We start from the raw sequence: 14903 nt of genomic DNA, 5'->3' as shown, positions 1-14903 counted from the left end.
TGGTAATAGATGGTATAAATGGTGATAGACGGTAATATATGGTATAGGTGATGATAGATGGTGATAGATGGTGATGATAGATGATGATAGATGGTGATAGATAGATGATTCATCCAGTTACCTGCCAAGTATTTTTTGGAAGTGCCTGCCCTTTTAAACCGTTGCCAAGGAGTACTTCTCAAAAGGTTTGGTATAACAAACCATGTGCCACGTCAGGTTAATAACCCGGTTGTTTGTGCAAGAACACTCAGGACACTCTAATCAAACAGCCAATTCAGACATTGGAGATCAAGTGGAACAAGGACTGACAGAGTAGAAACAACACCTAAAGTCATTATTTTCTCAGCCTTTACAGACAAAGAAACACATAACTGGAACAACTGAAGAAGTACACAGGGCAACACCCTGAGAGAACGGTAGAGTACGATTAACCCTAACCAAAAACTCCTCAACCCCCAAAAACCAGCAAGGACACTAATTCTTATGTGTCTATAACCAAAACAGTATTTGAGATAAACTCATAAACAGCATTTGCATTTATTGGACAATTAAGGTTTTATGGTGTTGCTTATTTATGATGTAATTTGCACAGAAAAGCAAAACTCACTGATGGGAAAAGAGTTTAGGTGAAAAGATTGATGGATGGATAAATAGCATGAAATATATTCCCAACCATCTCTAATCTTAATTTAATTTAGTTGTTGATGGTATTTCTTAAGCACTTGTCTACTTCTAGTTGTTACTTACACTTTTCTTTAGGTGAGTCAACCTTCTTTCTAGTGCTCTTTCTCATTGCACCTCGCAGAATTTGAACGCTGACTCTTTTGAATTACTGTCCTCTCATGCTTGATTGTCTTGACTCGCTTTATAAGTCAGTTTGAATAAACGGCGTCTTCCAAATGTAAATGTAAAAGAACCCTGTGTAACGTCTTGTATACACTGACTGCACCTGTTAAATACTGATAGGTAAGAAAATACAAAGACTGACCTGTGGAGGTGGGGGGCCCATATCGCAGACCCCTACCCCTCCAATACCATCTCTGTCCTCATTGAGGCGGTCAGGTCGTGTAGGAAACCCAGCGATGGAGTTGCGTTTATTCCGGTCCATGGTGACGTGAAAGGCGGCGATACCAGTGAGGGTAATAATATGGGCCTTTTTCTGTAATGTACCCACATGACAAGAGCACTAGATTGTTTTAATGGTGCCGAGGGTTTCACCGCAGCACAGAACTTGCTCAGTTTGTGTCCTGGGAGAAAATATGTCACGCACATAGACTTCAGTTCATAATTTTGTCATCTGGCTGGATACAAGACGTTTTCCTGTCGTCCTGTTCCTCCTCACGGCTTGTAACTGGGGAGTCCACAGGGATGGAAGAACTGGGTTCACATGTTTGACTGATGTATTGTAAGCCTTTGGAGATCTAGAGAAAGTAAAGAGAAATACATTAATAAAGGGGCATTTCAGTGGCCACCGAGGACACACAACAACATATATTTGTGAATCCTACTGTCCCAAAGGATGGGGGAAAAGAATTACACATTATAATCACATGAACCCTTTTGAGGAAAAAAGAAAAAACAAAGTTGACATCTTATTCTTTCCTTTTTCGACAGATTTCGCTGTTCAATAGAAGCCATAGCTGTAAAGTTGCCTTGCCATGGATGAGACAAACCACTACTGCTCAACGGGCCCAAATGTAATGGCTGTAATAAGGACCAATTGTCCAATTATGGGAGATTAGCCAAGGAATAGCTAGGGTCCTGAACCTTTCTGCCATCCAAAACAAAATCCAGCTTGGTACAAAGGGGACAGGGAAGGAAGTCTGGACTCAAGGGCTTTTTTTACACTCATAAACAATGTGGCTTTCAGATCTAACTTTCAAGAATACTTTAAGCCAGAGGGAGATTTCCTTGGTTGATAAAACATGTTGAATCTAGTTATAAATCTTTCTTCCAAGTACTTTAAAAGAAAAAAAATGAAGTAAAACTATATTGAAAAACACATTCCTTCTCACTGAGACAGGAACAGAAATCTCCCTTCAGTTATTTTTTCCTTTTGAAGGCATTTCTGAAGAGCCTGTGTTTTTTTACTTGAGTAATTACACCCAAACACTGGCAGCCAGATTCACTAAGGAAAAAAAAAAAGTGTTGTGCAATGTGGTGCTGTGGTTTTCATTTAATTTGCATAAGCGATCTGCATTTATTCAGCACCTGATTTACTAAAACAGCAGCTGATTATGTAGTCAGGTCCTGGACTGCATCCTGGATTACACCACAGACGATGCGAGGGAAGGAGAGAAGAAATACTAATGTTGGGATCTTGATTACAGGAACATTTACTTTGGCTGTAGCTCAACTCCACCTACCTGAGAACAACTGTCAATATAAATGTTATTATCTAAATGTCATAAAATGATGATGGTAAAAATATATATATATCTATCTTTTTATACATTATGAGGTAAAAAAACTAATATTGGAGACAGAAAGGAGTGACGATAAATCAAACACACAAATTATAAGTGTGTATATGATTTAACATCAAAATTAAGTTTTATGAACACACTCATTTTAGTTACAGTAATCAGATATTGTGTAAGAAACATCAAAGCACAATAATGCACAATAATGGCCTAGTTGCTTGCTTTTCTCTGCTATATAAATAAAGTTTAATTGATTAATTGATCAATTAAAAGCACATTTCTACCCACCCCCCACCCCCCGCTACAACCATCCTCATGGCACTTTGGAAAAACCCATCCGTGCTTACGCCTGGTGTGACAGGAAGAAGAGATATTCACACGCAAAACTGACCTTCACAAATTGCGTGACCACAGTTAATCCAGATGAATACATAATCAACCTCTGTTTAAGTGTCTCTTCCTATTATTTACGCAATCCTCTCTTAAACGCTTATGCAAAAAAGAAAAAGGAGGAAGACGCACACACACACACACACACAGTGACATCTGGAGCACCTGTTTAAATAAATAAAATACTGCACATGTGCATCAGACCCTAAGTAAATCTGAAACTGGACATTTTATAGAGTATATATGATTGCTGTATACAATAACAGCCTTAAAAATAACATTCGGAGCGGAGAGGAATGACCTTAAACAAAATAATGCTCTTAAAATCCTGAAGGCCAGCTGGTCCTGGACCTAAACTACTTTTCAAATGAATTTTCCACATAATGATATCATGAGACACAGAAATAACAATGTAAAAAAAATAAGATAGATAGAAAATGTTATCTTTATTGCTCATCCTCCCCCCACCCTTACACCACATTTAATTTTAGTTTTTTTCCCCCCATTTTCCATCAGAGTAAATCAATGCAACGCCTGCGCTCACTTCCCTGTAGACAGAAGATTCGACACACACAGCAACAGTGGTTACCAACGGAGGCAACCACATCAAACACAATGATTTACAGCGGTCCAGTTTGGTTGCTTGGGGGCATCTTTAAGCAACCATTACTCTTGATCTCTGATGGTGTGGGTTATTCTGTGATGACAGTTTTTTCTTAGCCCACAGATATCCAAATAAATCCGACAGCAGCAGCAGTACCACCTTGGTGCCTCACGAGTTCAAAGCCCTTTTTTTTAAAGGGGGAAAATGTTATTCATTATCAAGTTCCAGACTCTTAATTGTAAGGATTTAAAGGATGAGAGAGGAGTAATACATCATAGTAAATTAGACATGTTAGAAGTTAGGACTGTTTGCTTGGACAAAACATTTAAAGACACCACTTGTGGCTTTAGGAGATTGTGACATTTTTAAAAAATGACGATACCAGCACCAATCCAAGTACCTTTATAGTGATACTGATTAGGGCCCGACCAATGCTGGATTTTTGGGGCCGATGCCGATATTAAGGAGTAAAAAAGTTCTGATATCGATATGTCAGGCGATAATTTTATATATACAAAGATATGTAATGAAGGCTGTGATATTTTACAGTTTGACAATAAACTTTATTATATAAAATGACTAAATCAGTGCACTGAAACAGTAAACTGCACTGGGAATTTAATCATTATAAATAACTATAAGTAACTAAACTAACTAAATAACTTAAAAATATATTTAGCAAAAAAACGTATCAGCCAATAATATCACCATCAGGCTCTAATACTGATACCAACTGAGTACTTCATTCGATACAAATCAAAGGAAAATGAAATGACTGTGAGCGGGTCCGTACAAATAGTCATATTTTCTAGGTCTGGGTGCAAAAAGGATTGATTGCAGGTATAGTTTGACCGCAGATGTTTCGATACTACATGGTATTGTTTTATTTTGGTCGATACCTTAACCTCCTGAGACCCGAGCTTTTGTTTCGTATACATTATTTGGGTTAGGGTTAATTTACACTTCACCTTTGCACAAGCGATAATAAAGTCCAAATGTCGTCAAACGAGTACTTCTCAATTAGCTTGTTGCTAAAATTAGTCAAATTTGTATCAAACTACAAATGTTATTAAGCATAAATAAACAAGCTTCAACTATAAAATTCAATAAGGTTTTGTACCTGGTCCACTTTTATCTTTAATCTATCACCAATATTCCTGCCATATGGTTCCTACACTAATTAATGTAATGTGACTTTTCTACCACTAGGTGACTAGGTGAGGTCAAAGGTCAAAGTTAGTATAAAGTATAAAGTTAAATGTAATGTTCCCATAAGAGGAAAGTTAAAGCAGGGGTCAGCAATCAAGTTAAACCATGGGACAGTCAGTTTTGTTAATGTCTTTTAAATCATTTAAAACTATAACAGGTTTATAACACCATTAATGTCTGTATCTAAGGGGGGGAATGGCATCAACCAACCAATTCTGTTCAGTTGCCATCGAGTGAAGAACAAAACTGTTAACGTCACACAGGCCAAACTTGTTAAATTCACACATTAAACTTTAATTTCTGCTGGTTTATTAAACTTAATTTCAGCACCATTTACTGTTTAATAGGTTGCTGCATCCATTGTTTTAATGCTGCTCCTTCTGTGATGGTGAGTATGTAACATGGTAACACAAGTAATGTCAAAAGTTTATATTACAATAATTGGGATTTAAAACAATCTTGTGTTTGTTTGTTTATTTATTTATTTTAATCTACAATAGCTTTGTGGAAAAATTATATTGAGGTTTTGATGTACACTATGAAAGTCAAAATCAAATCAGGGGGCCAAATATTTTTTCTGCAGAGCCAGATTTGCCTACCACTGCCTTAAAGGTATAGAGTACTGATACCGAGCCATTGTGATGGGCATTTTCTCTTAAATTGCAGCCTTATTTCGATCCACCTCAGCTGTTTTAGAGAAGGCCGACATAGAGTTACACAAACAAATTTATTGTGTAACATGAAAATACTAAATTTGCAAATGTCATGATGAAAAAAAAAAAAGTGTCCTATTAAAGATAAAAGTGTCCTATTCTGGGCTGAACTATTCATTTAACACTTACATGGTATGACCCGTATCTATTGACATGCCTTTTTGTTAAATGAATAGTTAATAGTTTTAATAAGATAGTAGTTATGAGGATTTCTTTTTATGGTGTAGCAATGAAGACTGATGGCTCTACAATAAACCCCACAGCTCCATAAAATTCTTGTAATTTGCTGTATCTTTAAATCATTATTGCTGTGTTATATTTTTATGTCTTCTAGTTTAAATAGTTCAGTCAAACAATATAAAACATAATAAGGATTGCAAATGTAACATTAATACACAGAATAAGCCTTTATCAAACCAGAAAAAGTCAATTTTAGGCCCCCAGATGAGGTCTTACAAAAATCAGCTCCTAAAAATAAGCACTGAGATGACACAGCCAGTTTCTGTTGTGGTCCATTAGCATTACATCACAGACACTGGACTCCGGGTGTAGACCTACTGGACCAATTCTGATGTCATTCTCTGTCCGAGAGCCACATCCTTAAAAGGCTTTTCATCCTCCTCTTTTCTCTTTTTCTCTCTCTCCAATGACACCTCATTTTCTGCCTTGTTGAAAACCACAGAAATAATAAAAAAAAGTCTCTGTGCCAATAAAAATGCAAACCACAAGTTACCACCCCGAGGCCTGAGCCTGAGCTTTACTTATCCTATTCAGTATAGCTTTCCTATCATCCGAGAGCAAGAAAAGACACATCGATGCTGTTCAATGTGGGCAGCCAAGAATAGGTCAGCATATAAAAATTCACCCTTGACTCAGAACAGCTTGAAGCGACAGAGAGGAGCTTCTGTATCCACACACACACACACACACCCACCATCAGTGGTCAAGGCAGCCAAATACTCACTAAACTCAGACTTCCCACACTTACTCGCACTACAGTCATGCAAATTATATTCTAAAGAAAATAGAGAGAAAATGTTGGGTCTGTGTCATATCGGCACATTCAAATCAGTGTGGGTGAGTGAGATGAGCCTATACTCAGGTTAGTAGTCTATGTATTGGTGGATGAGCAGCATCATTTCTGATCATTAAAACAGCAAAAACACCCCTAAACCTAACCTATAATAACCTTCTATGACAAATCTTCTTGTTGTGAGTGATTAGAAACTATATTTGTTCCCAAACTATACCCTAGTTGCCTTCAAATATCCTACGACCATGCATTTAAAAAACACCACAGTAAAGGGGACGGGACCGACGGATGGAAAAGGGTGGAATTTTAAAAGCTGGGCCTTTTTTTTTTTTTTTGGGTCTTTAAAATGTGGCCAGTTGGTACTCCAAAAACAGATGGGACATCTCCAAAAACAGCCTCGGGCCAAATGTTTTAACACTAGTTTTTTCTGTGTGGGGGGGACCAAAAAACTATCCAGCTGTGTCCCAGTGGATTAGAGACTAATAGAAAACGTCAGCAATAAATCACAAGTTAAGTGATGTTATAATGGTAGGGTTTGTAGAAATGGTTGCTGTCTGTGTCTGTGTGTGCGTTCGTGTGAGAGGAGTAAGACGTAGTAAATGGGTGGTGTGTGGACATGTGTGAATAGGGGTAATAAGGGGTAAAAGAAGGTAAAACAAGCTCTACTTTTACAAGTGTGGACATACTACAATTTCACAACTAAATCTACTGACTTAAACCCTACTAAATCTTCTCAAAACACATGTCTACCCCCTTTAAGCAACAGCCTCGGACAGCTAAGAGATCCCCCTCCCACCCCACCAAGCCCCCAAGCCCCTTTTCACTAAAATACCAGTCTTTGTCAAGTATTTGAGCAAGGTCACATTCAACAAGTCAATAAGCAGCCTCTTATCTGACCACAATCTATTGGTAAACTGCCTTGATATGTGAGCCCCCCCTTGCATACCTGTCATTCTTCAAGGGTTTAAAAGTAATGAAGTCCAATGAGCAAAAAAAACAACTACCCCATTATCTGGATACCATAGACAGCTAATGGGAAAAAAAGCTTATACAAGTCATATTGGGGTTGTGATAAATATTTAGTAGCTCGAAAACTATGATAAATATGTTAAAAACGTGTTATAGAGAATGTAAACAAACCACAGCAGCAGGGAGAATCAGTATTAGCTTCTTTTTTTTAAAACTACTTATTCAAGTTAATAGGAGACTTACCTGTTTTTATTTCATTGAGATGTTTGCAATAGTAGTTCAAGCTTGGGTCCATACTGTGGAAACATGTATTGAAAAACAGCAGAGAGAGAGTGAAAACTTGGTAACGCAGCTATAGCTTTAGGGACTAGCTCAGTGGCTAGTTTGTCAACAACACTGGAGCTAAAACAACAAGTTTTTTGTTTTTATATCGTCGCGACGTTTTACTACAATATCCACATTTCCCTCAGGGGTTGGAAATCATAAAAAAGAAGTCGAAATCTTGTTTTCCACACACGATCCAAAAGACGACGTAGTTTTTTCTGTCTTTCTTTCTTTTCTTAGCTCGCTCGGGTTAATGTTTCAGACGACTGTTGCTGTTTGACAGCTCCGTCCTCTGTGCGCGCACCCGAGTTAACTCCCACTGACCCCGCCCCCCCTCCACGTTTGATTGACAGCGTTTCTAGCCAATCAGTGGACAGGGTTTGTGTGCGCTAATGTGCTTCACTCAGACTGTCAAAACAGTTCACCCCTTAAACAGGCAGGAGTGAAACATAATTTGATGTTACTAGTTATTTCATTTGCTCCTAAAGTAAAACATTTCCACACATTTATATTTTTAATATACTTGGAATATCATGAGTTGTATCTCCACCAGGATATGTTGCCCCTATTAATGTATAAAAATGGTCATAATGGTAAACAATTCAATGAGAAGTGGCACATTCTTGCCTTCCCTGGTCATTAATACTAGTTTCTAAACTGATTTTACCATTTATATCAAAGTATAGACAAGCTTCAATTCTACCAATCCAGTTCTATCAATTCTATTTACTCATTTATTGTCTTTAGTTATCTTATTTCATTTTTTTTTTTTTTTTTAAATATATGGTTGTAATCCTGCACCTTTTATATTGTTCTTTGTCCTTTATGGTTTTGTTGGACTGGTTCTTTTGTGTGATGTCTTTCCTGTATTCATGTATTATTTGTCTGTATTTCAATATTTGGCCAAAAAAGTTGAAATAAATAAACAAATAAATAAATATGGGGGAATGCATCACAGCAACACAGCAGGAATATAAACAGGGGAGTAGACGCCTTAAAACAGATGAAAGAAAGAAATATACAGAGGAAAATCCAAATCCAATAAATTAGTGTTTAAGAATGCAAAATGGAATAATAAAGCCTTTCCAATACTGAGTGGTATCTGTTGTGGGTCTCATTTTAACATTCTGTCATTCATTAAGGTTCACATTAATTAAAACAATTGTTTGCCTGGTGTGAAATGTCTCTGCAAAGTCGATTCTTTGAGTTATAAAATGCAACCACAGTCCCCACATTTGTGAGACTTGACTTTATTGTGTCTTACCAAAGCTCTTTCATGTGCAACAAACTGGGAACACGAGATTAAAAGGAAAACTTGAAGGCATTGTCTTTTTGTTTATTTATGTTTTATTGGCCACTTTTTCAGTGGTTAGATTACTTCAACAGATGGAGACTATTTAAAAGTATTGCAAGTGGAAATACAATGATCCTGTGATTTATTTAATTCATTGATATGTAGTATAGACCTATAAGATCAGTTAGATACACAATGTCTGCAAATGCAAATTAGCTAAATACATTTTATAATGAGAAACTACAGCACTAGAAATAAAGTAGGTCTAGTTTATTGAGAGAAGGCATGTTTATGAGCTCTTGTGGAAATATAGCCCCATCTAGTGGGAAAAGCTACATGGTACTACTTCACACACAAACAACGGCAGGAAATAGCCACTCTGTTGTGCAAAGTGGAGTACAAATCACATCTTAAAGTACGCGGATGACAGTGATGGGCCTGATCCAGGATGCTGGCCAAAGCAATCAGCATCCTGAGACACTCCAATCACCCCTGTCATAGACTGTTCTCCCTCTTCAGACATGAGGTACAGCAGCCTGCATAGCAGCACTGCCCTGCAGCTCTCAGACTACTAAACTAAATGACACACCGCTGACTGCTTTGCTTTCTCATCTGTAATAAGGCAGCTGTCATGAAAATGTGCAATTTTATTTATTATTTATTGATGTGCACGTTTTACAATCTCCACACCTTATACCTGTCCAGAAATTAATGATTTTAATTATTTAGTTAGTTATTAATCTATTTCAATTTATTTTATGTGTTTTTGACAGAGCTTTCCTTGTAATTTCGTTCTCTTTGCATCTTGGATGCTAAAGTGAATGACAATAAAATGTAATCTTGAGTCTTGAACCTTGAATCTTGAACCTTGAACAGGCGCTCTTGGCTTCCTTTAAACATGAATTTAGTGCATGTACAGTTTTTTTTAAATGTGCGCATGACTAAAGCATCAATAGAGACACTATGTCAACGGCTTATTCTGTCCTTGTGTGAAACAAACAGGATCAGACTATAAAGCATCACATGACAAATATCAACATTGCTGGGTGAGGTCAGGTCACATTTCTTTTATTATCTATTCTGTCTCTTCAATATTATGACAGCGTACTTCCATAACTTATTAGACTTTGTTTCATTTGTGCTCTCATGGTCCAAAAGTTGTGTTCAATTACTAGTGTTGGGGAGTAACTAGTTACATGTAATGATGATAGAGGGTTGGGTCAAACGTATTTTAATTTACTGTAATTAAATTACAGTTACTTATGAAAATGAAATTTTGATGATTACAAAGGGGGTTACATCTGAAGTAAGACCTATAGGATTTTGCTTAGGAGGAGGGTTTATTAATATTTAATATGTTACTAAATATATATATTGCTGTTTTTAATTCTTTGAAATCAATATATTTTTTATATTTTGTAAATAAATCATGATGTGGGTTAAAATTGTGCCACATTACCAATTAAGCTCATGCCAGACTTTTGACTTTTTTTCATAAAATATCTTTATTTTATATTCCAAAATCTACATGAACTAATGAATACATTTTCAAATGAGAGATAAATGTTGCTTTATAAGAAATGATCTCCCTTATAAATCATGTCAGTATCCATGAAAAACACCTGAACTTAGATTTTGGTGCTTAATGGGTACACTTACCCTAACAGCAAGTAATCAAATGTTATAAGTTACATTACTTTGATTAAGTAATTGAAATAGTTACATTACTCATTACATTTTAAATAAGGTAACTAGTAATCTGTAATCTATTACAGTTCCGAATCAACCTTCCCAACCCTGCTAATAATAGTTTATTATAGTTATTTATGGTTTTATTGAGCTGATGCATTTTGTCCCACTATCATCGCCGTATGTCTTCTGTCACGTGGTCACCAGTGTTTCCTGTTACTATTGTGTTACACTTCCATGTTTTCTCCTGTAATGTCAACTCCAGCAGACAGATCTCGGCGCCTGTGTGATCAGCCCCACATATAGATTCACTTTAAGGTCTGCAGAGGAGAGGTGCTGATTGATCCGGGCTTTTTAAAGAAAATGGCCAGCTGTGTGGCTTTCCAGACTAAGTTAGCCTCGATCATGGAGATGTTAGCTCAAGCTGCCGTGTTGGAGATCGGTAAACTATGGGAGGACAGCTTCACCCTCGTCCAGGTCGAGCTACGCCGGAGAGAGAGTGAGATTGAAGCTCTGAACAGAAAGTTGGTGTTGCTGGAAAACGAGCAGCTGACTCAGACTCAGGCTGCAAATGTGTCCTCACCATCTTCATCCAGGAGAGAGCAGCAGAGCAGGATGCTGCCCCCTACTGGTGATGGTAAGGATAGCTGCTGAGGAGACAAGAAATAACACAATAATAATAATGTTATATCAGTAATGTGTTTTATAATGTGTTTAACTCATATGACTGTGTATATAGACAATACAACTAACAGAGCTTTATTCTAGAGATTAAACAATGTATAATCAGTAGTAGTAAAGAGCTGTAACCAATGGTGGAAAGTAACTAAGCACATTTACTCAAGTATTGTATGTAAAGTATAATTTTGAGGTACTTGTGCTTTACTTGAGTGTTTGCATTTGATGCTAGTTTATACTTCAGCTCCACTAATTATTAATTTAACAGTTTTTGTTACTTTTCAGATAAAGACTTGACACACAGGAGAATATAACAAGCTTTTAAAATACAACACATTGTTAAAGATTAAACCAGTGGTTCCAACCTTTTGGGCTTTTGACATCTTTCAAAAAGCAGTGTGTAGTCGGTGTCACATTTCAGATGTCTATCAGTTGGTAAAAGCTCCACCGAACTCTAAACTTCTCACATGGTTTTCATTTCAATAAATGTTCAATATTTCAGCAAACATCAAAGATTAGAGAAAAAAGTCCAAAAACTGAAAACTGATTTGTGTATCAGAACTTTGTTTTTTCTTCTTTCCTCTCTGATTAATCATCTTACCACCCCTCACATTTATCTGCTGACCCTTTAGAGGTATGCGACCCTTAGGTTGGGACCCACTGGACTAAACTAGCTAACTGTATATAAAGTAGTGTAAACTAGCTCCACCTCCAGCAGCTACAACAGTAACATGCTGCTCTAACACTGATGCTTCACTATTAATAATCTAATGATGTCATATATAATAATATATCAGTCAGAGGGACCAAACCACTACTTTTACTGTAATACTGCATACTACATCACTCATAATACTGCAGTACTTTTACTGTAATACTGCATACTACATTACTCATAATACTGCAGTACTTTTACTGTAATACTGCATACTACATCACTCATAATACTGCAGTACTTTTACTGTAATACTGCATACTACATCACTCATAATACTGCAGTACTTTTGCTTAAATAGTGTTGATAGTTATTAGTTATTAGTCCATTAGTCTGCCATTATACTAGTCACTACCTGAATTGCTGGTGCATCAATCAAAATGAACCTGCTCTGTCATTTCAGGACCCGTCATAGATTCAGTCCAGACGTTATCTTCCGAGCAGAGCGTCAGAGAGAAGACGGACACCTCAGCCAATCACAGAACAACGTCTCCACCCGCTCCATCAGAGGAGAAACAGAACGAGCAGCTCAAGTCTGACTTCTGTGAAAGTGACAGCAGAGACGACGAAGATCTAATAGTGAAGCTGGAGGACGAGGACGACGTTCAGATCGTGGAGGAGATAATGGACTGTGAGCAGAGCGTTACTGACGGAGCCGCTCACCAGGAGATGGAGCTGAACCACCAGCAACCCGCCGAAGCTACAGAGGAACACGAGAGCCAGCAGTGGTCGTCTGTTTCAGTCGGGGACAGCGACACCGCAGACGACTCGGACTGCTTTTTCGAACCACAGCAGCTGTCACAAAACATGGACTCGGAAATCCTGTTCATTCAAAATGCTTTAGACATCTTAGACAACTCAGCGGAGACGGCGTACACTGACAGGTTGATGAGGGAGAACGGACAAGGTGCACCAAGTAAACCGAGGGCTCCTGTGACTTTCAGCCAAGCTCAACCAAGTCAACCTATAGAAGCAATAAACCACCCAGAGAGAGGCGTGTCCATCAGATTCCTCTCAGAGAAACAACTACAGACTAAAAACATGTCCGCCTTCAACCCAGACAACAGATTCTTCCTCTTAAACGACCAGGAGTTGCATAAAACGATAGCGAGTCGACACATAAAGGAGAAGTGGTTCATTTGTCCGTTCTGCGGCAAAAGCTTCGATCGCGTCAGCCATCTGGAGATTCACCAGCGAATTCACACGGGGGAGAAACCGTACACGTGCGAAACGTGCGGCAAGTGTTTTTCTCAGAGGAGTAACCTTCGCACTCACCAGCGGACTCACAAAGAGGTTTTAGCCCAAAATTCAGTTTGATTCATGAGAACGAATACGAGGAATAGTTCTGTGACATTTATGTTTAGATGAATTAACAAATTACTTTTTTTTACTTCAGTGTTACTAAAAAGTGATATAGCCGACTGATATTACTGTACACTCCTTTTTTTTTCTTTTTATATGAATCCTAACTTTGACACAGATTGGATTTTAATCAGTTTTTAAATCCAGCAATTTAAGAGATTTATTTTAAAACAACCTGGTGGGACGTTCAGCTCTGTGACATAGCTGAACGTTCACTTTTAAATGTTATACTCAGAATATTTGCTATTTAATATTTGGCAGGTCGATGTGAGTCAGCGTGCATCAGAAAAAGTTGGAGAGTTACTCATCAATGCAGACCAGTTACAAGTGTTCATTTTTATGTTCACAGTAAAAATGGATCAACCCAGATCTGCATCTAAACAGACTCAAAAACTTTATCTTTTAATCAATTTTCTTTCTTCAAAAGGAAAGATAACGGAGAAGTCCTTATGAAAACACAACCACAGCACTTAGAGAATGAGCCTGAGCTCACGTGTAACAGCTGTCGTTACACAAAGACTTAAATTCTGTGTTTTTGTAATACTGTTGGAACAAGGAGTCGTCCAAGTTTGGTCACACGTACATTTATCTAATGTAAACTATGAGAACATTTTGCAAATGTTTGTTTTAGACTAAGAAAGACAGGAAATGAAAGCACTGACTCTTCTCTTCTTAGCATTTACCGTACAGATGTTTACAGCTCAGACAGGATCTCCTCCTTATCTGACAATACTTTTTAAACATGTCTTTACTCTTCATCCAGAGCCACCTCCGATCAATCCCCACATGCTCCACACAGCATGCTGGGAGACCAAGATCTTCTTGTAGGTTATCTTAGATCTCACTCAAGTTCTCCTTTAGCCTGGTTCATGTCCAGTCTGAGTGGAGAAGCAACATCTGAAACACTTTGTTGCAGAGAGTGAGATGAGAAGATTAAAACCACTCTTCATGCTAAATATGAATCTACAGGGAGATGGTTAGCTTAGCTTAGCATACAGATTGGAAAAAAGGGGAAACAGCTAGCCTTGCTCTCTCCAAATGCTAAAGAACCTGGCTACTTGCATCTTTAAAGCTCATTAGTTAACACATTTTAAGTTTTTTTACATTTCAGCTTTTGTATATCATGAAAAAACATGATATATGCCTTTAATTTGTGAGTTTTAGACATGCTGGTTAGGTTTTTTTTTTTAAATAGTTAGTGAGGCTAGCTGTTTCCCCCTGCTTTCAGTCTTTATGCTAAGCTAACTTGTCTCCTAGCTTTACTGAAGGTTTATATTTAACAGATATAAGAGTAGCATCCATCTTCTCATCTAACTCTTTGTAATAAATGAGCATATTTTTAAGTCTGAAATATTTCCCTAATACGGGAAGTAGAAACACTCTTTTTTTGTCCTTTTGTATCCACAGTCTCGATTCTTTCAGTCACTACAGATCTGATGAAGATGTGAAGTACAGATGAGGAAGTTTTTTAACCTGATACAACACTTTCTTTACTGCAGC

General features: G+C 37.5%; 2 protein-coding genes across 2 annotated transcripts in view; one reads left to right on the top strand and one right to left on the bottom strand.

Annotated features, from left to right (window-relative positions):
- Positions 1 to 7938, bottom strand: part of tesk2 (testis associated actin remodelling kinase 2) — a 38509-nt gene extending 30571 nt beyond the window's left edge. Inside the window, exons 1-2 of the mRNA XM_062428192.1 lie at positions 7585 to 7938; positions 989 to 1421 (exon numbers count right to left, since the gene is read on the bottom strand). Coding sequence (XP_062284176.1) covers positions 989 to 1108 — 120 coding nt within the window. The 5' untranslated portion in view covers positions 1109 to 1421; positions 7585 to 7938. The remainder of the gene's footprint in view (positions 1 to 988; positions 1422 to 7584) is intronic.
- A 3060-nt stretch (positions 7939 to 10998) lies between these two features.
- On the top strand, positions 10999 to 14891 carry LOC133990019 (zinc finger and SCAN domain-containing protein 4-like). Its single transcript, XM_062428197.1, has 2 exons — positions 10999 to 11285; positions 12445 to 14891. Exons 1-2 carry the CDS (start codon positions 11012 to 11014, stop codon positions 13356 to 13358), a joined length of 1188 nt encoding a protein of 395 aa, XP_062284181.1. The 5' UTR covers positions 10999 to 11011; the 3' UTR covers positions 13359 to 14891.
- Positions 14892 to 14903: the final 12 nt, after the last annotated feature.

Source organism: Scomber scombrus, chromosome 11 (genome assembly GCF_963691925.1).
Source record: "Scomber scombrus chromosome 11, fScoSco1.1, whole genome shotgun sequence".
Lineage (NCBI taxonomy): Eukaryota > Metazoa > Chordata > Actinopteri > Scombriformes > Scombridae > Scomber > Scomber scombrus.
The sequence above is the reverse complement of the archived record's forward strand: the minus strand, read 5'-3'. Positions and strand labels throughout refer to the sequence as shown.